The sequence below is a fragment of the Triturus cristatus genome, chromosome 7 (genome assembly GCF_964204655.1).
Source record: "Triturus cristatus chromosome 7, aTriCri1.1, whole genome shotgun sequence".
Lineage (NCBI taxonomy): Eukaryota > Metazoa > Chordata > Amphibia > Caudata > Salamandridae > Triturus > Triturus cristatus.
This window is the reverse complement of record NC_140590.1, coordinates 405,921,841-405,948,014: the sequence shown is the minus strand read 5'-3', so window position 1 is coordinate 405,948,014 and position 26,174 is coordinate 405,921,841. Positions and strand designations below refer to the sequence as shown.

Sequence of the window (26,174 nt, the reverse complement as noted above, 5' to 3'; positions counted from 1 at the left end):
GAGCCTCAGATTTGCAGACTCAGACCGTGAGAGTTTGAAACTATGGGGCAGATTTTAAAGCCACTTGCGCCGCCATTGCATTACTTTTTTTTACGCAACCTTGACACAAACAATGTGGCCAATTTACAACATGATGCATCTAGGGAGATGAGTCCCGTTGTAAAGCTCTGCGTCACATTATACCTGCATTGGGTATAATGTATGCTGGGTGGGCATTCCCACGCAAAAAGCCATGTTGAACTGACGCAGTGAAATTTACATTTCGCTGCGTCACTTTACGCCTTCCCTGCGTCAAAATCCCTACGCTTGCTCTGACCAGGCATAAGGAATGACGCAGGGCTTTTTGTATGGGACTTGCCTATCTGTTGTGGCACATTGCTGGGGTTGCGTCACCTTCATGAGGAACTCAAGCAATGCATCACTTTTGTGCCAACAGATGCGTCAGTATTTCTGACGCATCTGTTAATCCTTGTCCATGGAGCACTGTATTGTAAATCCATGGTGGCGCAAGGACAATTGGCACTGCCGCATCTATGCAGATGCGTCAGTTCCTTGTAAATCTGCCGCTGTGTGTTACAGATTCTGAGAGTTTCCGGCTGTGGGTTTGAGTCACAGACCAGAAGACTTGCAAGTTGTGATTTCTAGAAAACATCCATATGGGCTGAATTCCTTACATTAGCAGCTGTGGGCTTAGAGTCACAGCTGTCAGCTGAGTGCTCGATGACCACAGACTCTGAGATTGCCCCATTTTGAGCTTGGTCATACCCTAAGGCAAAAGATTTATGTATCCCAACCACAAGAATTTGTCCATCTTGTAGTCCGTTCTTCAAATGAGCGAGTATCTTAAGTATGCTAGAGACCTGCTTTGTACTCCCTACTCCCGTCATGTTGATCCTGTGTTCCCTTTGTTCATCACTTGCTGCTTTTTATTCCCAGCTGCTGGAATATTGAGCCCGTGTTCCCCCAATGTGTTCTACCACTTTGTACATTCCTAAGATCTGGAATGTTGAGCTGATGTTCGCTTGGTTCATCCTCTTCTACATTTTATTCCCAGTTTTTTGGATCTCGTTCCCATATGACGTTCGTTCATTCTCTGGTACTTTGTGTTCTCTACTTTTGGAATGGAATGTTGAGCCCATGTTCCCATTTCTTTGCTACTTTGTATATTCTAAACTCCTAGAATGTTGATCCTGTGTTCCCTTTGTTCATGATCTTCTACTTTTTATTCACAATTTCTGGAATGTTGAGGCTGTGTTCCCTTAGTGTCTCCTTAGTTTGTGTTCTGCTACTTTGTATATTCCTAAAATCTGGAATGTTGCACTGATGTTCACTTGGTTTATCCTTTTACTTTTTGTCCCATAATCTGGAGTACTGGGCGCATGTTCCGTTCCTTCATTCCCTGGTACCTTGTGTTCAATACTTTTGGAATGGAATGTCAAGCTCATCTTTGTATGTTCCGAACGCCTGGAATGTTGATCCCATGTTTGCTGAGTTTCTTCCCGGGTGCTTTCTTTTTCCAGGTTTCAGAACGTTGATCTTGTTTTCATAGTTGAAGCCATTTGACTGCTGTCTATTGCATTCTTTACTGTTTCCTATTGGTGTGTTTGGATTTATATTTTAACCGTGTAGTTTTTTTTTTCTTCTTCTATGTGTTATATATTTATTATCAGTTTTCGTCGGTCCTTCCTTTAGGTAGTGCACAGTCTGTGTTGACCATCATCACAGCGACTTGCTTGCTGTGCTCTGATTAATCATTTATATGACGTCTTGTTCCCAACAGTCGCCAATGTCTTTGCGTGTTTAGACACAGCAAGTGCATTTGTGCCAATAACATAACAAACCTTCAGCCTTGAATGGAATCCCTTGTCCCTGGAGCGTTCAGTCTTCAAAGGGCCCAGCCCTGAAAAAAGAAAACGCATCGTGTCAGCACGGAACACGATAGCCGAGCGGGGTAGACGATCATTCCTGATGAGTGCTGGTTAGATAGCACAGCGGGTTAAGTTCTTGCTTCAGAGACGGGCATGTAACCAGCTGGTCACGGCTGGAATCCCACCGTGTCCAATTATGCTTTTCACACTAAGGAGTGCTGTGATATTGACACTGAGTTACAAAATAGTGATAAACGTTAATCAAAGCGCTATGAAACTGATTAACTGCTTTATCATGCGCTCTACAAAGCCCAGGGTAGTATTTTAAACATGGAGATGTCGAGTCCTCATTTTCAACCAGCTGACCATTGTACCCAATCTGGAATCTGTGAAGCTGACTATATAGAAAGACAGTTCTAGACTTCACACCTTACCCATCCTCTGGCAAAATTAGCCCTAGAAACCACGCCTACCTATGATCGTGCTGTGACATCAAATACCCTGGAAGTCACAAAACAATTATCAAGGAAAATATCCTGTTAATTAGTGCTTGTTAAGCCGGCTTGCCCCTTCTCCAGCCGATTAGTGACTCAGATAGCATTAAACAGTTTCCTTGCAGGATCTTGGTGCCAAAAAGGCATTGTTTGTTTCCTTCCGTCCCTGTGAGATGTGGATGTGAACAAGGCAATGCCTCTCGACTCTCCGAGCCATCTTGCAAGCATAAAGTACTTTTACTCAGACTAGTCCATATGTTTGGGGTTTACTCCCCATAGCTAAAGGCAGGAAGGGAGGGATCTGTGCTAGATTGTTGTGCTGTTCACTCAATGCATTTACATTACAATGAATCTAAATGGAAATAATTTACATAGTCCATGGCTGTCCTGAAAATCTGTATTGGAGCTAGTCTACAGGGCCGGTGTTCACACCCGTAATTTGGAGTTGATTCTTTGTCTACCTTTGTGAAAGTGGTTCCGCTGAACATGAAACCCGTGTTTGGAAAAAATTTTCATAAGACCAGAGTATGTTCTTAGATTTTATGGCAGAACTTTTCTCTTCATCTTTCTAACCATTAACTCACACATGTTCTTTGGCCCAGCACCGCAGCCTCTAAATTCTCCCTTAATAATCTAGATCAGTGTTGAGTCTGTCTTGGATTTGTATTTACAATCTTGCCTGTAACCTGATGGACAATTTTGTGGCCGGTCTCCGGTATTCATCTCAACCAGGCCTAAACTCCATTCCTTGAAGGTTCTTCCTGAGGCTGTTCCTTCCTCCCCATCTCGCAGAGCTCCACCTAGATCTATTTTTTTCATCCTCTATACATGCATGCGGTAAAATTTGTACCTTCCTTATGCTCTTATTCTCTAAATAAAGCAGACAGTGAGGCCGCAGTCCACTGTCTTTTGCTATGATTGAAGCTGTAGGACTTTGTTTTGTAGCTATGCAGTTGGATCAATGTAAAGTACCTAACTTTTTTTTAGGTGAAAATTAGCACACTTTCTCTTTTGACCTCAAATTCATTGAGGAGGACTTTGCAGGTGGGAGAGGTTGTGAGGAGCCTATTTCCACCTTCACATTTTGTTCCTTTTTAGGCCTCTCCTGAGCCAGTACGCATGCGCTGCTCTATGAGGCATTTAGTAAGGGCTTTAGACTGGAAACACACACTCGTGCTTTTTTTTTTATCTCCCGCTATTGGCCTTTGCGTGTGTCTTTCTAAGAAAGACCGCACGCAATTGACCCAAGGCGGGTGCATGACCCGCCTTCTCTGTACCCTAGCCTAGGGTGCTCAGGAGCGAGCAGCAGCGTCATCTGTTTCCAATTATCTAATTCGAAACAGATGGCGGTCAGCGGAATTACTAGAATCTCCCAAGTCAGGATATACAGGCCTCAGATCGGCAAGTTACAGTTTAAATATTCCATCCAGCCAGTCAACAGAATAAGCCAAATCGCGCCTGTTAGTGTGATGTAAACTCAATTTTTCAGCGGTGACAAAAAATCTTTTTTTTTTGAGTAGCACGCACATAGTACACAAACTTTCATAAAAACGGAGCTGACAGGTTTGTCACACTTGTGAATTTCTTTGTTTAAAATTTTGTGTTTGTTTGTCGTGCTTGCATCCACTCCAGAGCGGATGCGTTGTTTAGGGCAGAAACGGCAAACACCCGACGAGATTATTCAGGCACTGTGTCTGAAAAATGTCAAGCCTTAATGGGCTCTGCAGTTTGTGTATCCCAGGCAGGCCTGTGCCATGCTTATGTGGTCCCTGGCCTGAGTGCCTGGCTTGTGGTGGTAGAGGCCCTCGTGTTTTGACCTGCGGATTCTGGACCTGGTCGTCCTGTCCGCTTGAAGAGCCCTTTGAAGTTGTTTGCACAGTGCTCGTGTCCCCTCAGTGAAACTCTATTATTCTACTACACACAAGTCTTTGAATGCCTGTGACAATAAAATCTTTTCTTATGTGAATGTGACGTCTTCCACACTGTGCTGTCACTGGGGTGCAGGGCATGGTGCCTCTTTAGAGTGGCCTCAGTAGTGGCTCATAATTTGCCATAAAGTGGGCAGAAATGGAGAATTACTGGCATCTGTGACACTTGGGGCGTCTGCTGAGTGTGTGCAATAAGAGCAAGGCAGTGCCAGTGCCCGGAGTTGGCACATGGGGCATTGCCTCGTTTGCTGCCACTTCTAGTAGGCAGCCTCCCCTAATGCTTCTCTGGAGAACAGCCTGAGAAGACGCACAGTGCATTGTGGAGAGAGAGGTAAATGTGTGAGGATAGCAGGCGAGTGAATCGCCCCCTCCCACTCGGGGCATAACTCGAATGAGTCCTGCCTGGTCTGACCTCTGAGTGCCGAACTACTTTCTGCTACAAAGGGGTGCGCACCTCCTCTGGACACCCTTGTGCCAGGGACACTGGTCTGCTATGCCATGTGACTGGTAAACCTTGGACACACAAGGTGGAAAACCCAGCAGGGAAATCAAAGGTATGTGGTTATCATTTAGTTATCATTTAGTTATCATTTAGTTTTAAATGCAAATTTGAAAAAATATGTATTGTTGTTAAAGGTACTCTCCTATGCTGTAGAGTTCTTTAATCTTCGTCTTCAAATTTAACAGCGGCCTGTAAAATATCTTAAGCCTAGCTTGCACCCCTATTGCCATAACTAAATTAAACTAAACCCATTCCTTAATGCTAAACTCACCCTGAATATAGCACAACACGTATTCCAAAGCATCACCGTAACACACATTTTCCAAACCAAAGCTACCACTCCTTAATCCCTTCCATAACTCTTAACATCACCCTGCTCACCGTCCCCCTACTCAGACGTTATAACCTCCACTCTTTCTAATATTCGTCAACTTTTTTCCATCTTAAAACTTTTTTACCACTCAGTGCCACATAATTACAAGCCACATATTTACACCCTTCTCAATGCAACATAAATACACTCAACATAATACCACTCAGTACCACATAATTACACATCACATAATTACACTACATTCAATGCAATATAAATACACTCCACATAATACCACTCAGTGCCATATAATTTCACGCCACATACTTACACACTACTCAATGCAACATAAATACACTCCACATAATACCACACAGTGCCACATAATTATATGCTACATAATTACACTGCATTCAATGCAACACACTCCAAATAATACCACTCAGTGCCACATAATTACAAGCCACATAATTACTCTCTACTGAATGCAACATACACTCCACACAATACCACTCAGTGCCACATACTTACACTTTACTCAATGCAACATACACTCCACATAATACCACTCAGTGCCACATAATTACACTCTACTCAATGCAACATAAATACACTCCACATAATACCACTCAGTGTGACATAGTTACACGCCACATAAATACTCTATTCAATGCAACATAAATACACTCCGCATATTACCACTCAGTGCCATATAATTACATGCCACATAACTCTACTCAATGCAACATAAATACACCCCATATAATACCACTCAGTGCCACATAATTACATGCAACATAATTACACTCTACTAAATGCAACATAAATGCACTCTATACCACATACCACCAATCAACATAAATGCACTCCACACCATGACACAATTTCACTAAACATAATTTCACTCAACACCACAGTTCCATGCCACACAATCCAGCTCCACACATTTCCAATACACACCACATAATTACACCCCAAACAACATATTTCAACCCCACAATCCACAACATACCTCCAATGCACACCATATAGTGTCACCACCTGAGCACCAAACATCATTCACCACCACCATTTTGCATCGGTGCACCACCTATGCATCTCGTCAGTCTCCCCTTGGAATCTGGCATCTGTTGATTCTCCCTTAGTGTCCGTCCGCTGCTCGTGTTTTAATTAAATTACTGTTTTCCAATCTCCACTCCCCTGTTATTTATGTCCCGCTCCCCCATAACAAAAAATGTATAACAAATAAGCATGAGAACAGGCAGGAAGAAGTTTCCAGCAGTGCAAGTACAAAAAAAACTGGAAGACATTTTTTATGTTCAAATCTTTTTTTAATTAGGTTTTTCAGTTGTATATAATGTCGTCTTCGTTTGTATAAAGGTAACAAAAATGCTTAACACTTTTTATTATAACTTTTCAACATAATGCACAGCAGCCACAATGCTCTACAACAAAGCCAAAAGTTCTGGCTAAACACATAAGGTCCCAAAGGAGATACCTATTGGCTATGCCAATGCTTGTTTCTATGTGTAACCACACTTGCATAAGCCACCATTGGAAGTCGTTTTGCAGTGATGATAGCTAATAATGGCTTAAAGGAAAGGCAGTCCAACTTCTTGTCGAGCACACAGATTGCATATGTCGGCGCCTTACTTTTCTTTACCATGTGCTGTTTATGCATCTGGAATTAAATTTTTTGTCAATGTAAAGACCCAAATATTTGTAATTGCTAACTTCTTCTAACATCTCCTAGCTGAATCTTGAATGGGGGGGGGCGAGTCCCTTCCACATGGATATTGTTTTAGTCTTGGCCTTGTTTATTTCTAGTTTATTTGCAATGGCAAATTCCGCTAATTCTTGGATTGATCTTTGTAATCCCACCCTTGTATGGCTCAACAACATGATATTGTCCGCATAAGACAGGTGTGTTAGGATCACTGACCCTAATCTTGGTGGATAGATCGGCCATAAAAACATTGAAAAGGTGTAGAGCAACAACACACCCTTGTTTAAGGACGATAACTGTAGGTTTTCACCTGGAGAGCCTCGTCCCGTCTGCTAACTAGATTTGGGTCCAAGTATGTCTGTATACAATTGCATGTAAGGTTTTATCTTGAAGACCCCACCGCCTTAGCTTTCCTTACAAAAGGGCTCTATTAAATTGATCAAAGGCTTCTTTCAAGTCTATGAAACATAAAAGCAATATTTTCTTTAAGCACTGACATTTGTCAGCAGTTGTTGTTACTGCTAATGTGTTTATGGTGGCTCCATAGACTTTCCGAAATCTTGTCTGATTGAATGGAATCAGATTGTTGGTGTTGGACCACTCCACTAGGTCTTCCAGGACTAACGAGATGTAGTATTTTACTTCTAAGTCAATGAACGCAATTAATATAGAATTTTCTGGGTTTGATCGGTCCCCTTCCTTGAAGATTGGATTTATTATCGATCCTCCATCTTCTGGGGAGGAATTCAGTTGCCTCTACCTCTTTAAACAGTGCTGTTAGCGGGCTGGCCCAATATTCCGGGTCTAGCTTGTAAATGGCCGGCGTAATGCCATTGGGGTCCTGCTATGATCACATTTGCTGGGTGCAATGTAGGACCTCTGGGATGAGTGACATCCTACATGTTGTCGATGTAACTGGGTCTTTTGCCTCAACATCATTGTTTGACTCTTACTCTGAGGAACGTTTTTGATTAGCAAAGATCTTCATCAAATGAGCTACCCAGTCTTTTTCCATAACGCTTTAGCTGTTTATTGTTCTTTCTTCCTTGCCATTAACGGTTGCCCAAAAGGCTTAGTGCTAGTTCTTTTGGAGTTAAAAAGGAACTTTGCCCAAAACTCTTCAGACTTAGATATATATATATATATATCTATCTATCTATCGACAAAAAACTCCTCCCACTTTTGAAGAAGCAGAGGCCACACAGGGAAACTTTTTTGGAAGCACTTTAGTGGACTAAACAGGCATGATGCATTTCGGCCTAACCGGCCTTCGTCGGATGCCAATGTATTCTGGATGCTTTCCCACCCGCGTTTTGAATTGTCCTGCCACTTTCCCATTGGTGGGAATCTGCCCCACCCCAGATGATGTGCCCGTACACTGCATGCTGCTCGTAAGAACAACAAGTCCCAGAGTTCACTGCTTCAGGTAAGTGTTCCGTGGGGATTCTTTGCTGTTGTATCCTTAATGGTTGGCAGAGTGCAGGGCAATACGCGGTGTGGCCGAATGTAAAAAATCCAGATTGAGATAACGTCCCCGGGCTTCCTCGGGTCCCCTTCACGTTCTAGCCCCCAATTACAGGCATCCGCCGGGCAGGGGCAGGAATAACAGTGTATCACCGCCCTTTGTACAATCACGAACCGCGTAGCAGTCGCCCTTGCTTCGCTGGAACCGTGAGGCGGGCCTGAGCCAAATCCAATACATTGGATGTAGAAAAATATATATATATATATCGACAACATGCTAAAATGTGATATATTAAGTTCTAATGTGTGAGTATTTCACTCGTATTTGATTTATGTATCTTTCTTTTTGACAAAATGAAATTATTTCTATTTCTATTACCAATTGGTTGGGTAACCATGGCAACAAAAGATTTAAATAACATGGTAATTGTACTGTACCTGTGTTCAGTGATCAAGGCGGCGAGTCCGTCGAAACGCGTTTGGCCATTTTGTTGTAAATAAATATTTGTCTTTGACGAAATCTCCCACGGAGTCAGCGCCTCTTCATATACAGTTTGAACTGGATTGTCGAATATATATATATATATATATATATATATATATATATATATATATATATATATATTAGCTTTTTCAGTTTTTTTATTTTCTCCCATGTGTAAATTGTTGGAGTAGGTTTCCTGACCTTCCTAATTTCTCATCTCCGTTCTTTTCTTAAGTTTAGTTTTTTTTTTTTCTGTCAAACCCACTGGTCGCCGGGTAGTTTGCCTCATACTGGGCGTGGATTCAGAGCCGTGCATTAGCAATCTTGTTGAAAACCTTGTCCAAGCGTTTATTGTTGTGACAAGAGGTACTGTGCTGGATTCCAGTATTGCTTTTGTCTTGGCAGCCAACTTTGGGAGAGAATGATGTATCCATTTTGAACGCTACAGGTTAATTGTTCATAGTCTTTCAATTTCTGTGGGTGCTAATAGGTGTGTAGCAGGGTTTAGGCTCCACTCCAGGTGCTGGTATGAGTAGTTACTTATCATAGAGCTTTTGATTTTTTTAACTTCCTCATCTGATTTACCAATGGCAAGAAGAGGACTTTGTTGTCGATTTATTGATCCTGATATCACTCCATAATATGTTAGCCTTTGGGGGTTATAAACAAAACAGGGTACAAAGTTCCTCTGGTACATAGAAGAGATTATTCAGGACGTCAATCCTTTATTCAGAACCGGAAGTGGCCGGGCAGTGGATTGGGAAATTCCCTTGGTTGAACTAGAGCTCTCACACACCCAGCAAGCTGGGTGTCCTGCTTCATCATATGAGCTCTGCCCCTCGTCAAGACGGCGCTGCAATCCTTGACGGGCACCCGAACCGGGGCTCTTTATCGGGGATCTTCTGTCCTTGCCGGTTGGTGCATGGGGGTGAGGGGCCTAGTGTGTGTAGATGTGTGACGGAGTGAGATTAAAACGGGTCAGTTAGTCCTTATCAGTAATTTATTCAGAAGGTAAACTACCCGATTAAAATGGTGTAGAGTGGCTGTGTACTAGAGAAGGTGTCTAGTCATGAAGCTCTACTCTAAAGATCAACATGTTTCATGCCTCGTGTGTCAGGGGGATCTAGGCACTTCTTCAGGATCAAAGCAACTATCTACACTACGTGGTAAGGTGCATTCTACCTACCTCGTCTTCAGGTTCGTTACCTGCGAAAAAAGGTGAGGAAAAGTGAAAATACCGGATAAAAATGTCTAATGATATCTCTTCTTAATATTACCAAAGGTTATAGTGGAGAAGTGAAAAGAACACGCTATTAGAGTTACAAGTGCTCGTAGGTAGGTCAATTCTTAATTATTGTAGCGTTTGCTGCCTATTTGGACCAAGTGTGCAGTCTAAAAAATATAAAATTGTGCAGTTAAAAACTTACTGGTGAGTAATATTTCAACACTCGTGGTCAAGGGGATGGCGACAGTGAACTCACCTAGTGGGTTGCTAGAAATTGCTAGCAACAGTCCTGGCGGTGGCTAGAGGACACCAGTTGGGTCCTGTAAAAATAAAAGCGTCAGAGAAAAAGGGGGAGGGGGAGTTAGAAGGACCTGGTAAGTGACGCGGGTATAAAAGGCAAATTGCCGAACCAAAACTGATAGTAGTAATGGTAAGGTGATGAGAAGCGCCACTGGGGTACTAGGTAGAGACTCAACCGTGTAAGGCGAGACCCACTCACACCGAACAGGGACCGGAGCTAAGAGGGTGTCAGGCGGTCTGGTCGGGGCGGAGGGTACGGCAATTTAGGGTGACCATGCGACCGGTTAAGGTTCGCATCACCGAACATAGAAGTAACATACGGTGCCAACGAGCCACTACTAGACTGTATAGACACTTCACCGAGACTCAGCATTCCCCTGATTCTATACACTGGATTGTATTGGAAGCTCATCAACACATTTCCAAACAATCACTGTTCAGGATCGAACAGAGATGGGTACACAGATTATCAAGCCATTCTGAGGGTCTTAATGATGATATCCCTTGGAGTTCAATTTCTTTAGCACCCAACTCCTAATCGAATCCCGACCTTGCTAGTGTTGGCTTGATTTATCGAACCTTAGGGACAAGGGGCCCCCCCCTTGTGCTGGCCCTCCCTCTGTCACCACATCATTGTCCCTGTACCTTCTCTGATACACTGACTATTTACAAGACCTATGATTCTGGGTTCAATAGCGAACATTACACACATCTATCCCGCGATGTTTGACCTTTCTGTATCCACATCATAAGAATCCATGTGTCCTTCATTGTGAGTCTCTTATAACAATGTACTCGCTTAACCAGAGTACCGAACGTGATGTGCGACTATTCCCTTACTAACATGTCCGCCAGAGTTGCTTTCGACATCACGTGACCAGAGCACCGAACGCGATGTTAGAATAACAAATCCCCTTACCAACATGTCCGCCAGAGTTGTTGTCGACATCACGTGACCTTACACGTCACACGTGAGCACCGTGGTGACGCGCTACGCTCGCACCACACTTTGACGTTACGAATCAGGAAACATTGGCTTTATATTCCCGCGTTATCCACACCCGGTCACCACCCCGGTTCCTGGCGGTGTTTGGTAGGTGCTGCGGCTTAGCGTGAATCGACGCGGGTGAGTACCTCTTCAGTTCCTGATTCCGGTCAACTTGTGCCGCTCCTGAGAGCATTTCTTGGGCATCCCTTGGTGAGCTTCTCCTCCGCCTGTAAATTGCCGTACCCTCCGCCCCGACCAGACCGCCTGACACCCTCTTAGCTCCGGTCCCTGTTCGGTGTGAGTGGGTCTCGCCTTACACGGTTGAGTCTCTACCTAGTACCCCAGTGGCGCTTCTCATCACCTTACCATTACTACTATCAGTTTTGGTTCGGCAATTTGCCTTTTATACTTACCAGGTCCTTCTAACTCCCCCTCCCCCTTTTTCTCTGACGCTTTTATTTTTACAGGACCCAACTGGTGTCCTCTAGCCACCGCCAGGACTGTCGCTAGCAATTTCTAGCAACCCACTAGGTGAGTTCGCTGTCGCCATCCCCTTGACCATGAGTGTTGAAATATTACTCACCAGTAAGTTTTTAACTGCACAATTTTATATTTTTTAGACTGCACACTTGGTCCAAATAGGCACCATACGCTACAATAATTAAGAGTTGACCTACCTACGAGCACTTGTAACTCTAATAGCGTGTTCTTTTCACTTCTCCACTATAACCTTTGGTAATATTAAGAAGAGATATCATTAGACATTTTTATCTGGTATTTTCACTTTTCCTCACCTTTTTTCGCAGGTAACGAACCTGAAGACGTGGTAGGTAGATTGCACCTTACCACGTAGTGTAGATAGTTGCTTTGATCCTGAATAAGTGCCTAGATCCCCCTGACACACGAGGCATGAAACATGTTGATCTTTAGAGTAGAGCTTCATGACTAGACACCTTCTCTAGTACACAGCCACTCTACACCATTTTAATCGGGTAGTTTACCTTCTGAATAAATTACTGATAAGGACTAACTGACCCGTTTTAATCTCACTCCGTCACACATCTACACACACTAGGCCCCTCACCCCCATGCACCAACCGGCAAGAACAGAAGATCCCCGATAAAGAGCCCCGGTTCGGGTGCCCGTCAAGGATTGCAGCGCCGTCTTGACGAGGGGCAGAGCTCATATGATGAAGCATGACACCCAGCTTGCTGGGTGTGTGAGATCTCTAGTTCAACCAAGGGAATTTCCCAATTCACTGCCCGGCCACTTCCGGTTCTGAATAAAGGATTGACGTCCTGAATAATCTCTTCTATGTACCAGAGGAACTTTGTACCCTGTTTTGTTTATAATCGTTGGGGCCTGTACACTGGACCTCATTAAACTAGCCCCCCCTGTCTTGTCCCTCTTTTGTATTATAGCCTTTGGGGGTTGTCATCTTGAGTTCTGCCATTCTGCCTTAGATTACCTTCTGACCCAGATGTTCCATGACGATAACCAATTCTTTCTCAAAGCGGTTTGGTCGTTTTCGGGGATTGGTGGCCTGTGGGATAACTGCCCAGACTGCATTTTTGGCTTCTAAGTGCTTGTCCACTTCCGGTGTGTTTATATTAAATTGGTGTTAAAGTTACCTGTCACCTGTTATCACGTGGATTACTTTCTTGAATAATGCAGACTTTCTATGGGCATTGGGATGCGCATAAATGTTGAATAATTTTACTGGGGTTTTCCAATGGTCGTAGCGGAGACTGAACTTAATTGTCTGTAGATTTGAGGTGGAGCTTTGTAGTTTCTCCGATACAACGCTTAATGCGGTTGATACATGAAATGAGATGAAATGAAGGATTTAGAGAGCGCGACATAACCCGAAGGAACTAGGCGCTGAAAACACCAGAAGACTGTTCCTTCCAGAATGTTGTTACTGGTATAGCCAGGTCTTTAAGCGCTTCCTAAATTAGAGCAGGTTATGTTCGTTTTTCAAGCTAGTGGGCAGGGAGTTCCAAAATTTAGTAGTGGTATAGGAGAAACCTTTGCCTCCCTATTTTGCTTTTGAAATCTTGGGGATAGCGAGGTTGCCACTATTAGACGATGCAAGTAACCTGGCTGGGATATAGGGTCTGAGCAGTTGCGATTATTGTCGAGGGCCCTTACCATGTATGGCCTTAAACGCAATACACTAGGCTTTAAATTGGATGTTCTTGCTGATGGACAGCCAATGTAACTCTGCAAGGCCCTTGGAGGCTGACTCAAATCGAGAAAGCCCAAGCAGAACTTTAGTGGCGTCATTTTGAGTAGTCTGCAATTTTTGTAGACTGCATTTGCTTGCACTGGTCAGAAGGGCGTTGCACTAGTCCAATCTTGAACTAATCAAGGCTGTGACCACTGTTTTCCTGAGCTCTAATGGGATGAAGTATTTTCTTCAAGATTTTAAGGATGAAAAAACATGTTGCTGTAGTGTGGTTGATCTGGGGTTCGAAGGAGAGCCTGGTGTCAAACAAAACTCCCAGGTTCTTAACCTTATCAGCTGGTGTAGGGGAGGGCCCATGTGACTGGCCACCAGTTGTCTGACCAAACAATAGGTGTGTTGCCTTAAAGCATAACCTTTTGTTTTTGAGGTGTTGAGCTTAAGACAGTTTGTCTGCATCCATTGCCCTACATGACTTATGCAGCTTTAAAACTTGACGCAGTGACGGGCTGTTGATGGATACTATGATTTGCATGTCGTCAGCATAAGTCACCAGCATGGATCCAAAAGTTTTTATCAATTTGGCCAGCGGGGTGACGTGGAGATTGAAAAGTGGGGCACAGCCACGAACCCCGAGGCACTCCACAAGGGAGTGTGAAGTCCGGGGAGACAAACAGGTCAAGCGCTACGGATTGTGTCCTGTTTGACAGGAAAGATCTGAGTAGGAAGAGTGCTTTTTCCCTGATTCCCAGTGAGGCAAGATGATCGACCAGCACGTCGTGGTTAACGGTATTGAATGCCGCTGAAAGATCTAAAAGTATGAGGGCAGCACTCCCACCTTTGTCAAGGGTTAACCGAAGTTCCTCTGTCGCTGTAATCTGGGCCAGTTCCGTACTGTGGTGGGCCCGGAAGCCAAATTGCGACTGATCCAGGATATCGCCCTCGATGAGGAAGGTGGACAGTATTTCATTAAGATATTTTTGTATGATTTTGGCTGGGAACGGTATCCTGGAGATTGGCCTGTAGTTGGAGGGGTCATCTGGGTCCAACTTCGGGTTTTTCAGGAGTGGTAGTATAGAGGCTCTTTTCCAGTCAGTGGGAAAGGCTCCCGAAGAAATCATAGTGTTGAAAATAGGCCAAAGAGCGGGTCCCACAATTTCTGGTCCAGATGCAATATTTTGGGAGGGCATGCATCAGAGGGAGATCATGACTTAACTAGGGAGATCAATTCAATAGTATGGTCAAGAGAGATTGGCAGAAACCTAGATAGAGTGGTGATTGGAGAGCTAGCTGTATTAATTTGATGGGATGAATTGGCACTTATGTTTTTATCCGTGAGTGCAGATACATTGACTTGGGGGGTGGGGTAAAGCCGTCAAAGACTTGGTTGACTTTTAGTTGGAAAACGTTTGCTAGCTTGTTGCAGAATTGCTGGCTGTTGTCCTGACTTTAGATTTCATGGAGCTTGGAAAGTTTTTTTTACTGTAGCAAACAATTGTTTTGCACAGGCACTAGATGCTTCAATACTTTCTTTGATGAAGTCAGATTTGGCTTTAAGAATGAACTGCTTGTAAGTTTGCATGGTCAGTCTAAATTCGGATTTGGTTTGATCATTATTAGCTAGTCTCCATTTCCTTTCAAGTTTTCTACAGGTCTGTTTTTTGCTCTTTCGGGGATTTATTGAACCAAGGTCTGTTGGAGTGCCGTGTAGTTAGTGCGAACTGTTGCCCCGCGCGGTAGATCCAGGAGTGATAATTGTCACTGCCTCGTCTATGTTTACCGGAGTGGGTTTGCTCGAGCCTTGTAGTGTCTTACTAAATTCATCTCTCTCAATTTTATGCCAAGGCCGGGAGCTGAGAGCTTTCTTAGCTACACAGGTGGGCTTTTTGGCAGGCAGGCAGGCAGATTTTAAACAGTATTGCTCAATGGTCTGACCAAATAAATGGTAGGGCTTTATTTCAAAGAAGATTGGGGTGGTCTGAGAAGATTCCATCCAGGCAGTGTCCCGCCGAGTGGGTTGCTTCCTTGACCAGTTGACTTAGTCCTACACTGACCATATGATCTAAGAGGGCCTCTGTATCTGTATCTGAGAAGTTTTCGAAATGGAAATTAAAATCACCAAGGAGAGTATAATTATGTAGTCTTGCTTTAGGTTCAAGGAGCTGGCCTACGGAGTTTAGGAAATTGGGTTTAGCCATTGGTGGGCGATAGATGAGAGTGTCATTAAAAGTGTTCTGGTTGTCGAGCTTGATTTTGAAGGTGGCTACCTCCCCTTCTGCAAAATTGGGCATTGCATTGAACTAAAAATGAAGACTATTTCTGGCTATGAGTGCTTTACCGCCCCTCTTTTCCCAACTCTGTCTTTCCTATAGATATTGAAACCATCTGGAAGGGCTCCCAGAAGATCTGGTTCCGATGAGGGATCGGCCCAGGTTTCTGTAATGAAGGCTATATTGATAGCATGCTCCTCCATGACATCATGAAATGCTAAGGCATTTTTGATGAGCGATCTCGTATTGATTAGTCAACAGTGAGTTATCCTAAAACTAGTGTCAGGCTTTGTTTGCTTGGTACACAAGCATCTTGCTCGATGTAGGGGAAGACTCAGAAGCACAGTAGAGCAATGTGGGCATACTTTTTTCCCTTGAATTTGACCTGGGTCATAGGGGGGGTGCTCAAGCATAGACGGCAAGACCGCGTCTAGACCTCACAAATCAATGTTTTTTTATTTGCATTAACATAGTGAAGGACATAACCAGCCAATTGAATTGGATCAATCAGCCAGGTCTCTTACAGGGCTATGATTACATATTTTCCCCAGTTTGATGGCAGTGCACCATTTGTTAGTTTTCACTTTGCTCCAGCGATGTTCCAGGAAAGAATTGTGAGAAAAATCTACTGCAAATTGTTTGTCCTTCCTTGGGGCATTTAAGGCAGATGCTATCCAGCGCCATTGTTCTTGAGTATCATCCGTTACTTGTTTCTTCGATTTGGTGGTTATTTCTGTTGAACCACACGCATGCTGTATAACAGATTGTACCGGGTAGGGACCCAGGCTGGTGATTAGACTTTGGGGCAGGGTTAACAAGGGAGATGTATAGTGCTGTTTTGTTGGTTTTTTTGAAAGAAGTATAACCATGATTTGAACTTTTGACATGTGCTATTAACTAGGAGGGCTATCTCCTCTGATCTCCTTGTAGTTAAGGTTTTTTCCATGTGACTATTATCTTCATTGGACAGGAATTTGACTGATTTTAAGATCTGTTGATTTAATATGCCGCTATTTAGGTATCACAGCAAGCAACCTCATGTTTGCTCTGTTCAATATGTCCTGTTGACCTCCTGACACATCTTGTGGTGTTAAAACAAGTTGTTGAGTCACTGTCAATATCCTGAGAGCAGATGCTGGAGTCTGAAGAAAAATTGATGTTTTATAATTGCGATATGTTATTTGCTCTCCCTGTATTTTGGGTGTTAACTTTTACCATTATCTTATTGCTTATAGAGAGACTCTTAGCTTGATGTTCCTGCTGTGCCATTTCTGTGGAGCTACCTTCCTACAGTGAATGAGCGAATTAGATAATACGATCTGGCTGTGGTTTACTTTCAGTGCGTTCGTTCCCATTAGTTCTACACTTGCTTGAAGAGACCATTGTTATCCTTAAAAAAGGTCCGTAGATCCTATTTACGGACATGATCCTGTCTGAGCCGTTCTTTCTCATATAGTGACAGGAATGCTTGTTCATCTTGTCTACTTGCTGAGTCTGGTCATGCGGATCAGCGTTGATTGGCCTGACCTCTTGCACTGTGCCTGATCTACCAATGGTTGTTTTCTCTGTTTCATGTGTATCCAAGGATATAATTTTTGTCCCTGGTTTATCTGACTGCTCAAATTCCGTAGCTGTTTAAGGGGTCATTACGGGAGCTGATTGCACGTTCTGTCCGAGTAGTTCAACTTTTAGTGAGTGGGCCTCCTGCACAGTTCCTGACCTGCCTTAAGTTACTTGCAATGTTTCAGATGAATCAGGGCGATCAACTTTAACCCTGTTTCATCCAGAAGCTCAAGATCAATGATTGACTTTTAACTGGATCGTTACAGTGGTTGTTGCTAGAGTATCTTGACGTTTCTTCTTGACAGTAAAGATGAAGTACTAGTTATCACTACGTTCTCCATGCTGCACTGTCCGGCCGGGGTTCCTTTTTGCCTTTCTAGCATGTTTCTTTTGTATATTAGTTTGAACTTGGATTTTAGGCTCGCATACCTCCGTAATCATTTGCAGGGGCAAACGTGGGGATGGTAGGGCCTGATCGGTCATTCTCAGGGTTCAAGTCTGAGTACAAGGGATGTTGCATGTGGTGTTTACTTCTTTTCTAAGTTGATTGACGATTGTTTGTGGTTGATCACAAGTATACCCCTCAGGAGTATGCATAGTAGATGGTGTTACCTTCTCACGGTTTTCCATCTCATTTAGGATATCGGATAGAATGCCTGGTAAAAAGCTTAATTTAACGATGATTGGGCCACACTTGTATGCTCCTTGTTGGACTGGGTGAGTTGTCGCCAGTGTGGTGCTGATCCGATGTGTTAGCTTTTCTAGTTTGGTGTTAGTGCTGGCAATGTGTGATGCGATAATGTTCATAAGATCGATTTGATGGTCCAGTTTGTCTGATTGCATATTCAGTACTGAGATTGAGGTTTGTAAAAGGCTTAATTAATACTGTCGCCTCCAAATGCTGCAATTGCCCTCGATTCTCTTTAGGCGAAATCAGATTTTCCAGTAGAAAAATACTTTAAAAGGTTATTTGAGCTGGTCAAGATACATCTTTCCAATAAAATTCTATTTTATCACTGAAAAGTTCCATGCTTTTGTGTTCTCAGATAGTGCCATGATGCTTTGGCATACAAGTACTCTACAAATAAATGAACATAGCTTAACTTGCATAGGTTTCCTTTTTGTCTTCACATATCCTTTTTATAGGTTGAGTTTTTTCTGTCTGATGTGGGCAGGACTGAGTGTAAAATCATTTGTGGTTTGCAGGAATATGTGGGTAGTGTACAAGTGATAGCCCGGTATCAATTGATCAATCGGTTACATAAGAGTCTTTTCGACTTCTTTATTGTTAGCTTATGCCACACCTTCAGACTTTGGCTGGTGAAAATTAGCTACCTATGTACATCATATGGTTCTGAGATCACTGATTGTAGATTACATATTCCATGCATTCTAGCTTGCGACTTCTCACTGCGCTTCCATCTCTTATTTTTTTGTATGCTTTTTGTAGGTGCCGTGAGATAACCCTGGCAATGCAATTCACTGAAAAGTATTTGGCAGTCTCTGAAAGGAAATGGTGCGGACTTGTTCAGCAGCTAACTGCGTCAATCGCCATACCCCGACCAGCAAGCGCAGGGGCATTACTTTTCACAGGTAAAGGGATGAGCTGGGATCATTGTGGAACATAGATGCTTTCAGAGAAGGCCTGGAACAAAACCTACTTAGTGCCTTGCATTGCATTACATCCGAAGCAAGCATAGTGATGTTGTGATAAATATGCACTGAATTCTAATATATTTATAAAACAGGATTGATTACAGTTGGCAACTGTGATTTGCTGCTCATCACTACTGGTTATCACATTATCGTACCGAATGTCATCTCTCCATCTACATTCCTATTTAGAGGTCTCTAACTGGCGATAGAGTGCCTTTATATTTATCTTCTAATTTGTTTCTCTTGATACAGTGTTCTATTCTTGCATCCCTATACTTGCATGTTTTTTCACTAATTTGTGTTTGTCTCTCGTGTGTACCTTCAGGTTCCCAAAGGAAGAGGGTCGCCGAGAGCTGTGGGTAGCTGCTGTGGCCCTTTCCCATTCTACTGCTGATAGCAATTGGACACCTTCTGTGCACAGTTCCCTCTGTTCGCAGCATTTCCAGGACAAAGACTTTGATCGAACTGGACAGACTGTGCGCCTAAGAGAAACTGCGGTGCCAACATTGTTCCCACGTGTAAAACCCTCAAAGGTAATGTTCCCCACACCAACCATAAGAATATACTTTTCAATTAAATATTTTGGCTGGGCCTGCACTTTGTGTCTCAGATTTGCTGCTTGAAGTGATCAGCTTGTACTGTTTTACATGTGGTGTGGTGCCACATTTTAATGGGTGTTCTGTAATACTGAATACGTTACTGACTGAAGGGTGCCCTAAACCACTGTAACCCGCAGTAGTATCCCTTTCGTTTTAGGTGTACAGAATGATGGCAGAGTGTAGGAGAGTAGGATCTGCACTTATGTTGCCCCCACTTTTTTTCTGATGTTAACACTGGTTTCTGGCTATAGTCTGGCTGGGACCCTGCTAATCAGGGCCCCAGCCTCTCTGTTCTCTCTAAACATGGAGTGCATATTAGGTGCACTAGTGATTGGATACTGTGGTACCTTATGAACCCCTAGTAAATGGTACCTTAGGTACCAAGGGCATAGGTACTTCACAGGCCTACCAGGGGCTGAAGCATGTATTATGCCACCCCTTGGAAGCAGACTAAATCTGACACCACAGACCTGCTACTGCAGCCTGGGTGAGGTGCACTATATCTCTACCTGCACACACATATAAACCTATCAATCCTGAGGGCAGGGTGCTTGGTTTCCATGTGAGGGGGTGCCTCTGCCTGAGCAGGGCCCCTCTTCAGCTCTCAGAGTCCATTCTCTGTGGCTGTTTGTGGATGTGGTTAAACCATATACTCTTAAGTGCATTGTAACCTCGCGGTTAATGCTAACTTTGGATTGGCTGCATCAAAACATGTCGTGTTTGGTGTCAAACACTTTGGAATCATACCCCCACACCAGTAACTGGTGTGGGAGTATGATCCCACCCTTCTAGAGGGATAGACATGTACCCACTGTGGAAACACGGTAGAATCCTGAAGAGCCCTGGCATCACAAAATGGATGCCACCAGTCACAGACACTGGGCTGCCCTCCTGCTGCTGACCGAAACTCACAGTGGAGGAGGCCCAACAATAGGCATCCTGTCACAGGGAGGTGTAACCACCTCCCAGACAGGGTTTAGTGTATTGGGGCTGGGTGGGTGCACTCCTAGAGTGCTTTGAAGTGTTGCACTGGGGGAGCAGTAGGCTCCTCTTTGCATATGCCAGCTCAAACCGGTTCAGGGGCTACCTGCCCCTGCTCTGGTGCGAAACTGGACAAAGGGAAGTGGGTGTAGCCACCCACTCCCCCGACCCTCCCATAGGAGGGGTCATAGAGCTAGTCCCTTCCTTCCTTGTAGTATAAGTTAGGGAACCCTTGCCATTGCAAACTAGATATCCCTGGACGACGCTCTGGAGAAGAATCCTGGACCTTCGACGTTCCACTACCTCTGGAAGACTGAAGTATCTCCCTTGGAGTCAAGGAGAGACTCCCCTGCTTGACAGGCACCAAAACTTTGAATTAACGGTCGCAAACTTTCCCGCTCCCACCGGAGTCCGAAGTCCCTGCTGCCCCGGAAGTGGATTTCCTGACGTCTCCAAGGCCATCGTGAGTCCCCAGCGATGCTGAGGCAAGTGGACCCCACGAGTGACGAGGAACTGCAATACCTGGGAACCGGGCACTATTTTCGAGTGCAACCCCTTCACGACGTTCTACGAACTTGTGCATTGGACCACGAGTGGTCCAAGCCTCCAGCAGGATTTCCTCCGAAGATCAGAGGCCTACCTCGTCCCAAGTGACCGTGGGCTCCTGGTGAGTGAATCCTCCCAAGGCGTCTTCGCGATCCCTTGCCGGTTGGCTTGTGGGTCCCCAGAAGACTTTTCTACAAATCCAAAGGGCTCCCCTGGTTGCTCCAGGCCTGCCCTGACTTACCCTCGCTGGGTGAGTCCCTCAGACCTTGCTGGTCTGCACCGCTGACTTTTTACACTTTCCACAAGACTTGCTGTTACCAAGGCTTGTTGGTTCCAGTCTGGTCACCGAAACCGCAGTAAGCTTCAGACTTCGTGGGACACGCCGAATCCAGCTCCTGGTTGTCGTCAACGCATCCTGGACCTCGTGGCTGAAGAGTCAAGACGCCTGTGATCACCTGAAATCACCCGACGACTGTGGACATACATCTTCCTCACCCCGGGTCACTGCCAAGTGACTTTGAACACTGTCTCCTCTGCTTTCAGGTCTTCCTTCTTCTGAATCCAGCCATGGATTCCACCGGACACTACTCCTGTCTTCACAAGCAGCAAGTCTTCTTTGGCTCCCATTAAAAACGACGCCGCGACCAGACACCAAAAGACACCTATGCACCCGGCTTCCCTGGGTGAGGTAACTCCAGCACTACGGTGCTTCTGTGTGTGTTGGCTCTAGAACTACTTACCCTGTAAGTGACATGCTTGTAGACTCTCCCGAAGTATCCTAAAACTTTAAAATTCCAACCGCGACTTGCTCCATAGAAGTCAATTGGGATCCGCGGCTGTGTTCTCACACTGCATGCGTCTCCCGTGGGTCTTTCACTTACCTGCCTTGGGTCGATTAGTGAGGCCCCAGCGTTTCTGAAGGCCCTAGTCCTTGTTCCTTCTCAAGTCGTTGTTCTTAAGTCTCTTTTTTAGTATATGGTCTGGTACGCCCCTAGGGCCCCAGCCATATTTGTGCTTAACTTGTTGTGAAATGTTGATTTGTGCATATGTCCTTGACTTCTAATCTCATAAAGAGATTAGCAGACATTTATTAGTAATAAATACATATATATTTTATATATATATACCTGTGTGGTGTCCTTTCATTTAGTAATTCAAGAGATTATAAGGTAAAACAAGCTGCTTTACATTCCTCTAAAGACTTAGCCTGAAGGCTGCTCTCCACAGCTACCACTAGGATAGCTTTCTTTAAAAGGTTGTATTAAACCTTTCTACCATAAGAGTCGAATTGTACTGGTGCAAGGTGGCCACTTTAACTAGTGACCAGCATATACCAGGCCAACTTCTCACACAGAGCTATTTAAGGTCTGAATATTTAATGCATGTTCATCCTAAAAAATACTTTAGCACTTCTGCTTTAGTTGCCAGTCTGGGATAGAAAAGTATTCCGTCGGTGACCTGGTTGAATAGCTTAGCTGTTTATGCAATCACAGCATCATTTGAAAGGTATAGGTCTGCTTTTGGAAAGGCAAGTCTTTTAGTGTATGCTCAGCTAAAGTAACCTAAATCCACAATTATTTATTCAAGTCCTTAATCGATGCACTAGATGTTAAAGGCCTGCAATCATTTTCACCATGGGCTGGAATGTAACATAATTTTGTTGTGTTGATATTCTTCCCATCTCACATAACCCTGTCATTTACAGGTTAGTTGGCAGTTGCAACTTGAGGAAATTGTGTTAGCGATCCATTTGACAAAAGCTAACATAGTTGAAGGATTGATAATTATTATGAAACATAAGTGGTGTGAATAACTGCCGCTAATGTTTGCATGAGCTGGGGTTCTTTTTGCAGTGGAAAGAAATGACTTCTATATAGTACATTGACTAGCTGAGAACTGATCTGCTATGTTGCCAGGTCTTGTGGACAGAACGGCAATTTCTTTTTGCTGCACATTTTAATAGGTTTTAGATCTGTCTTATTTGTGGGGACTGTTATTTAGTTGTTCACAGTTTTGTACTTATGTGCTATCTTGACGATAATTCTGTTATTTTTCATTCCCATTGAAGACTACTAACATTCGTATTTTTGTGCTTTAATAACTATTGATGTTTGTCTTTTCTTCCTGTGGGGTTCCATTTACAGATGCCACGGCATTGTTCAGCTGCTGGCTGCACCATGAGAGACACTAAGGAAACCAGAAACAAGGGTGTCTCCTTTCACAGGTCAGTGTGGATAGTATCGTCCTACCACTTAGGTAACAGAAAATGAGGAACCGAAGAGAGCAAAAGCTGTTTCTCCATAAGTTCTTGGCAGTCAGGCTAAAGTAAAAAAAAAAAGTCTCTTGTTTGAATTCAGGTATTAGACTCGGGAATCAGTCAAGATGATAGGATAGCAGATTAATTTTTTGACACAAAAGACAATACTATTAGTTTAATTGAGTAGCAATTCCACTGCGCAACATACTTGATTGGAGTTTTATTTATTGGTAGTCCCCAAAGCCGTCCAAGCAGCTGAGAACTATTTCCTCCCCTTTCACTCCGGATATATCATTATTTTCTTCCTGATGAACAGCTTACATTTCTTTGTGGAAATCATGAAGTCATGTTCACGGTAGGCATTCATCTCCAACAATCCTTGTAGCCATACTCCCTTCTATGGATAGTCTTAGACAACTCTGGGCCATCCTTAAAGATCTACAGATATTTAGAATACTACTCAAGACTTTTGCAGACTGTTTTCTCTTCAGAAGATCAAGAAGGCCTACATTTTTATGATGCCAGTGGAGGGAGATCACACTCAACCATGATTAATGATGGGATTACATTTATTGACAAATCAAACTGACATTTATTGTACTATAGACTGACCATAATCCTTATTGAAATCCTGTTAATTAATCCCCCCCCCCATGCTCGAGGAAATGCCCATTGAGAGGTGTATTGTTTCTGTTTATTAACTTAATCATCACCAATTGATCATTACTCTCCCTTGTAAATGGAGTTATCATCAAGCTTTTCCCTGGTTCTACACATCAATAGTTGGCTGCAACTAGGACTTTGTCAACTAATAATGTGTCAGTGTCTCTAATATACTGAACTCTGTTGTACCATGAAGAAGGCAAGATGGAGAAGATTGCTTCTCAGCCTGAAACACGTGGTCCTCTTTATGAGCTGTTTTCCATTAGTTTTCTGTTCCTCCCAAATCTGCTTGAACAGTGCATTTAACACTGCTGCCAACGGTTTCTAATGCACTATCCTTTGACTTTTCTCACTAATCCCAACAAATCCAATACTTTGCAGTATAAGCTCCGGTTCTCTGTGCAACTATCATTTCAAGAAATTTATAAAAATAAGTTGATTTTATCTGTTTGGGATTCAAATCAAACGTGAAGCACATACATCTGTCATTGATACTTACTTTCTGGTATTGCACAACTCATTTAGTATAGTTTATCATGAGTTGTAATTATATTTTGTAAGCTTTTCAGGGCATACTGCTTGTAAACAATATTAAAGAAGAGACTGTTTTTATATTTTTTCAAATTCTATTAATAATCTTAGTGGGCTAGAACTTTACTTAAATTGGCTCGCAATTTGTTATTACTGGTATTCTGATAATAAATTAGGATATAGAATTCCATTTTGTACATAATAATCTTTCAGGTAAATGCCTCACTTGTAATATGATTTTTGTAGAAAATTTTGATGTGTGCTTTTATAATGAAGTAGTCGATATACTTCTAATTATCTTTTTTTGAAAAACGTATTAATTGGCAGACTACCGAAAAAGGAGAACCCCCGCCGAATCCTCTGGTTGGCAAACTGCTGCCGCACAGATTCCAGTGGAACAGGTCTCTGGGATCCAACATCGGAGTATATATATTTTTGCTCCAGACATTTTGAGAAGAGCTGCTTTGAAGTGGTGGGGATGAGGTAGGTTTGCTTTGTATTGTCTTAATCACAGGCGTCACTGCCGTAAACGATATGGGCCATATGTGTTTGACAATCTTTTCTGTCTTAAAAGGTTTAGCTGCTTTGAGGATTTACTGAGTTTGCCTTGGCCATTTTTTGCAGTCCCTGCCTCTTTTGTATCATGGTTATGGAGACTGTGGGCTGGGCATGGTCCCTGGTGTGCCATATTTTAGGGATTTTCATTGATGGGGATGAGTTTGTTTTGCTTAGACCCTGCTTAACTCTGAATGTGTTCCCTAAAAAGAAGTATGGATTCAGCCACTTAGAATAAGCCGGCTATAAAGAACACGCACGTTTATGTTTTAGTACGGTGCATAAATGTGCATCTAGCACAAAAGGGTAAAACGTGTTTTGTGATCAAAACTGGTGCAGAGTGCAGTAGCATCGACTTTTACCACCAAATGTCAATTTAATATCTACAGTTTGAAAAACGTAGTGTATTTTTGACTAATGCATGTCCAGCATCACCTTTTCTCTATAGCCAGGAACATTAAAAAATGTCACTTCTGACCAAAGGCATGGATGACAGGCCCATTTTTTTTTGTGTATGTCGAATCTTGCCATCTAAATATAAGCAGGCTGGCTTCCTTCTCATGCACCCCTCACAATATTGTTGCTTTAACTTCTGTGATTCACAACCAGCGACAATTTGTGGTACCTTTCTCAAACCAGCCCACTAGCCTCATGCTGTAGCTCTCTTTTTGTCCTTATGTCTTGCATATTTTATATTTTTAGACAATTTTTTCCCACCTCCAAATGTTTAGATGAAAAGTGGACTCTGGTCTTAGGATATTATCTCATACGATAACCCTCCAGGTTAAATGGTTAAGTTTCAATACTTGGGTTCCCTTATCCCAGGAAGAAGTCTTAAAATAGCACTTCTCCTTCCTAAACATTTGGCTCTGTTGCTCCAAGGACGAATGTGACTTCAGGATCAACTAAGTCGTGTGAATAATTGAAGTGAATGTTTGTGCTAGCTGGCGTCCTTTTCACAGTAGAAAACAGTTGCTGTTTAATGCATTGGTTACTGAGAACTAATTGCTATATCACATGGGTTTGTGGGCTGAACTGGTTAATAGGTTTACAGTAATTCGGGTTTGCTACACAT

The 26,174-nt window shown here is 43.3% G+C and overlaps 1 protein-coding gene across 2 annotated transcripts in view; it reads left to right on the top strand.

Annotated features, from left to right (window-relative positions):
- THAP7 (THAP domain containing 7) overlaps positions 1-26,174 on the top strand; it is a 204,350-nt gene that overhangs the window by 109,560 nt on the left and 68,616 nt on the right. For both annotated transcript variants that reach the window (XM_085616664.1, XM_085616666.1), the window contains exons 2-5: positions 18,762-18,904; positions 19,293-19,500; positions 23,238-23,317; positions 24,872-25,027. In XM_085616664.1, coding sequence (XP_085472790.1) covers positions 18,825-18,904; positions 19,293-19,500; positions 23,238-23,317; positions 24,872-25,027 — 524 coding nt within the window. In that variant the 5' untranslated portion in view covers positions 18,762-18,824. The remainder of the gene's footprint in view (positions 1-18,761; positions 18,905-19,292; positions 19,501-23,237; positions 23,318-24,871; positions 25,028-26,174) is intronic.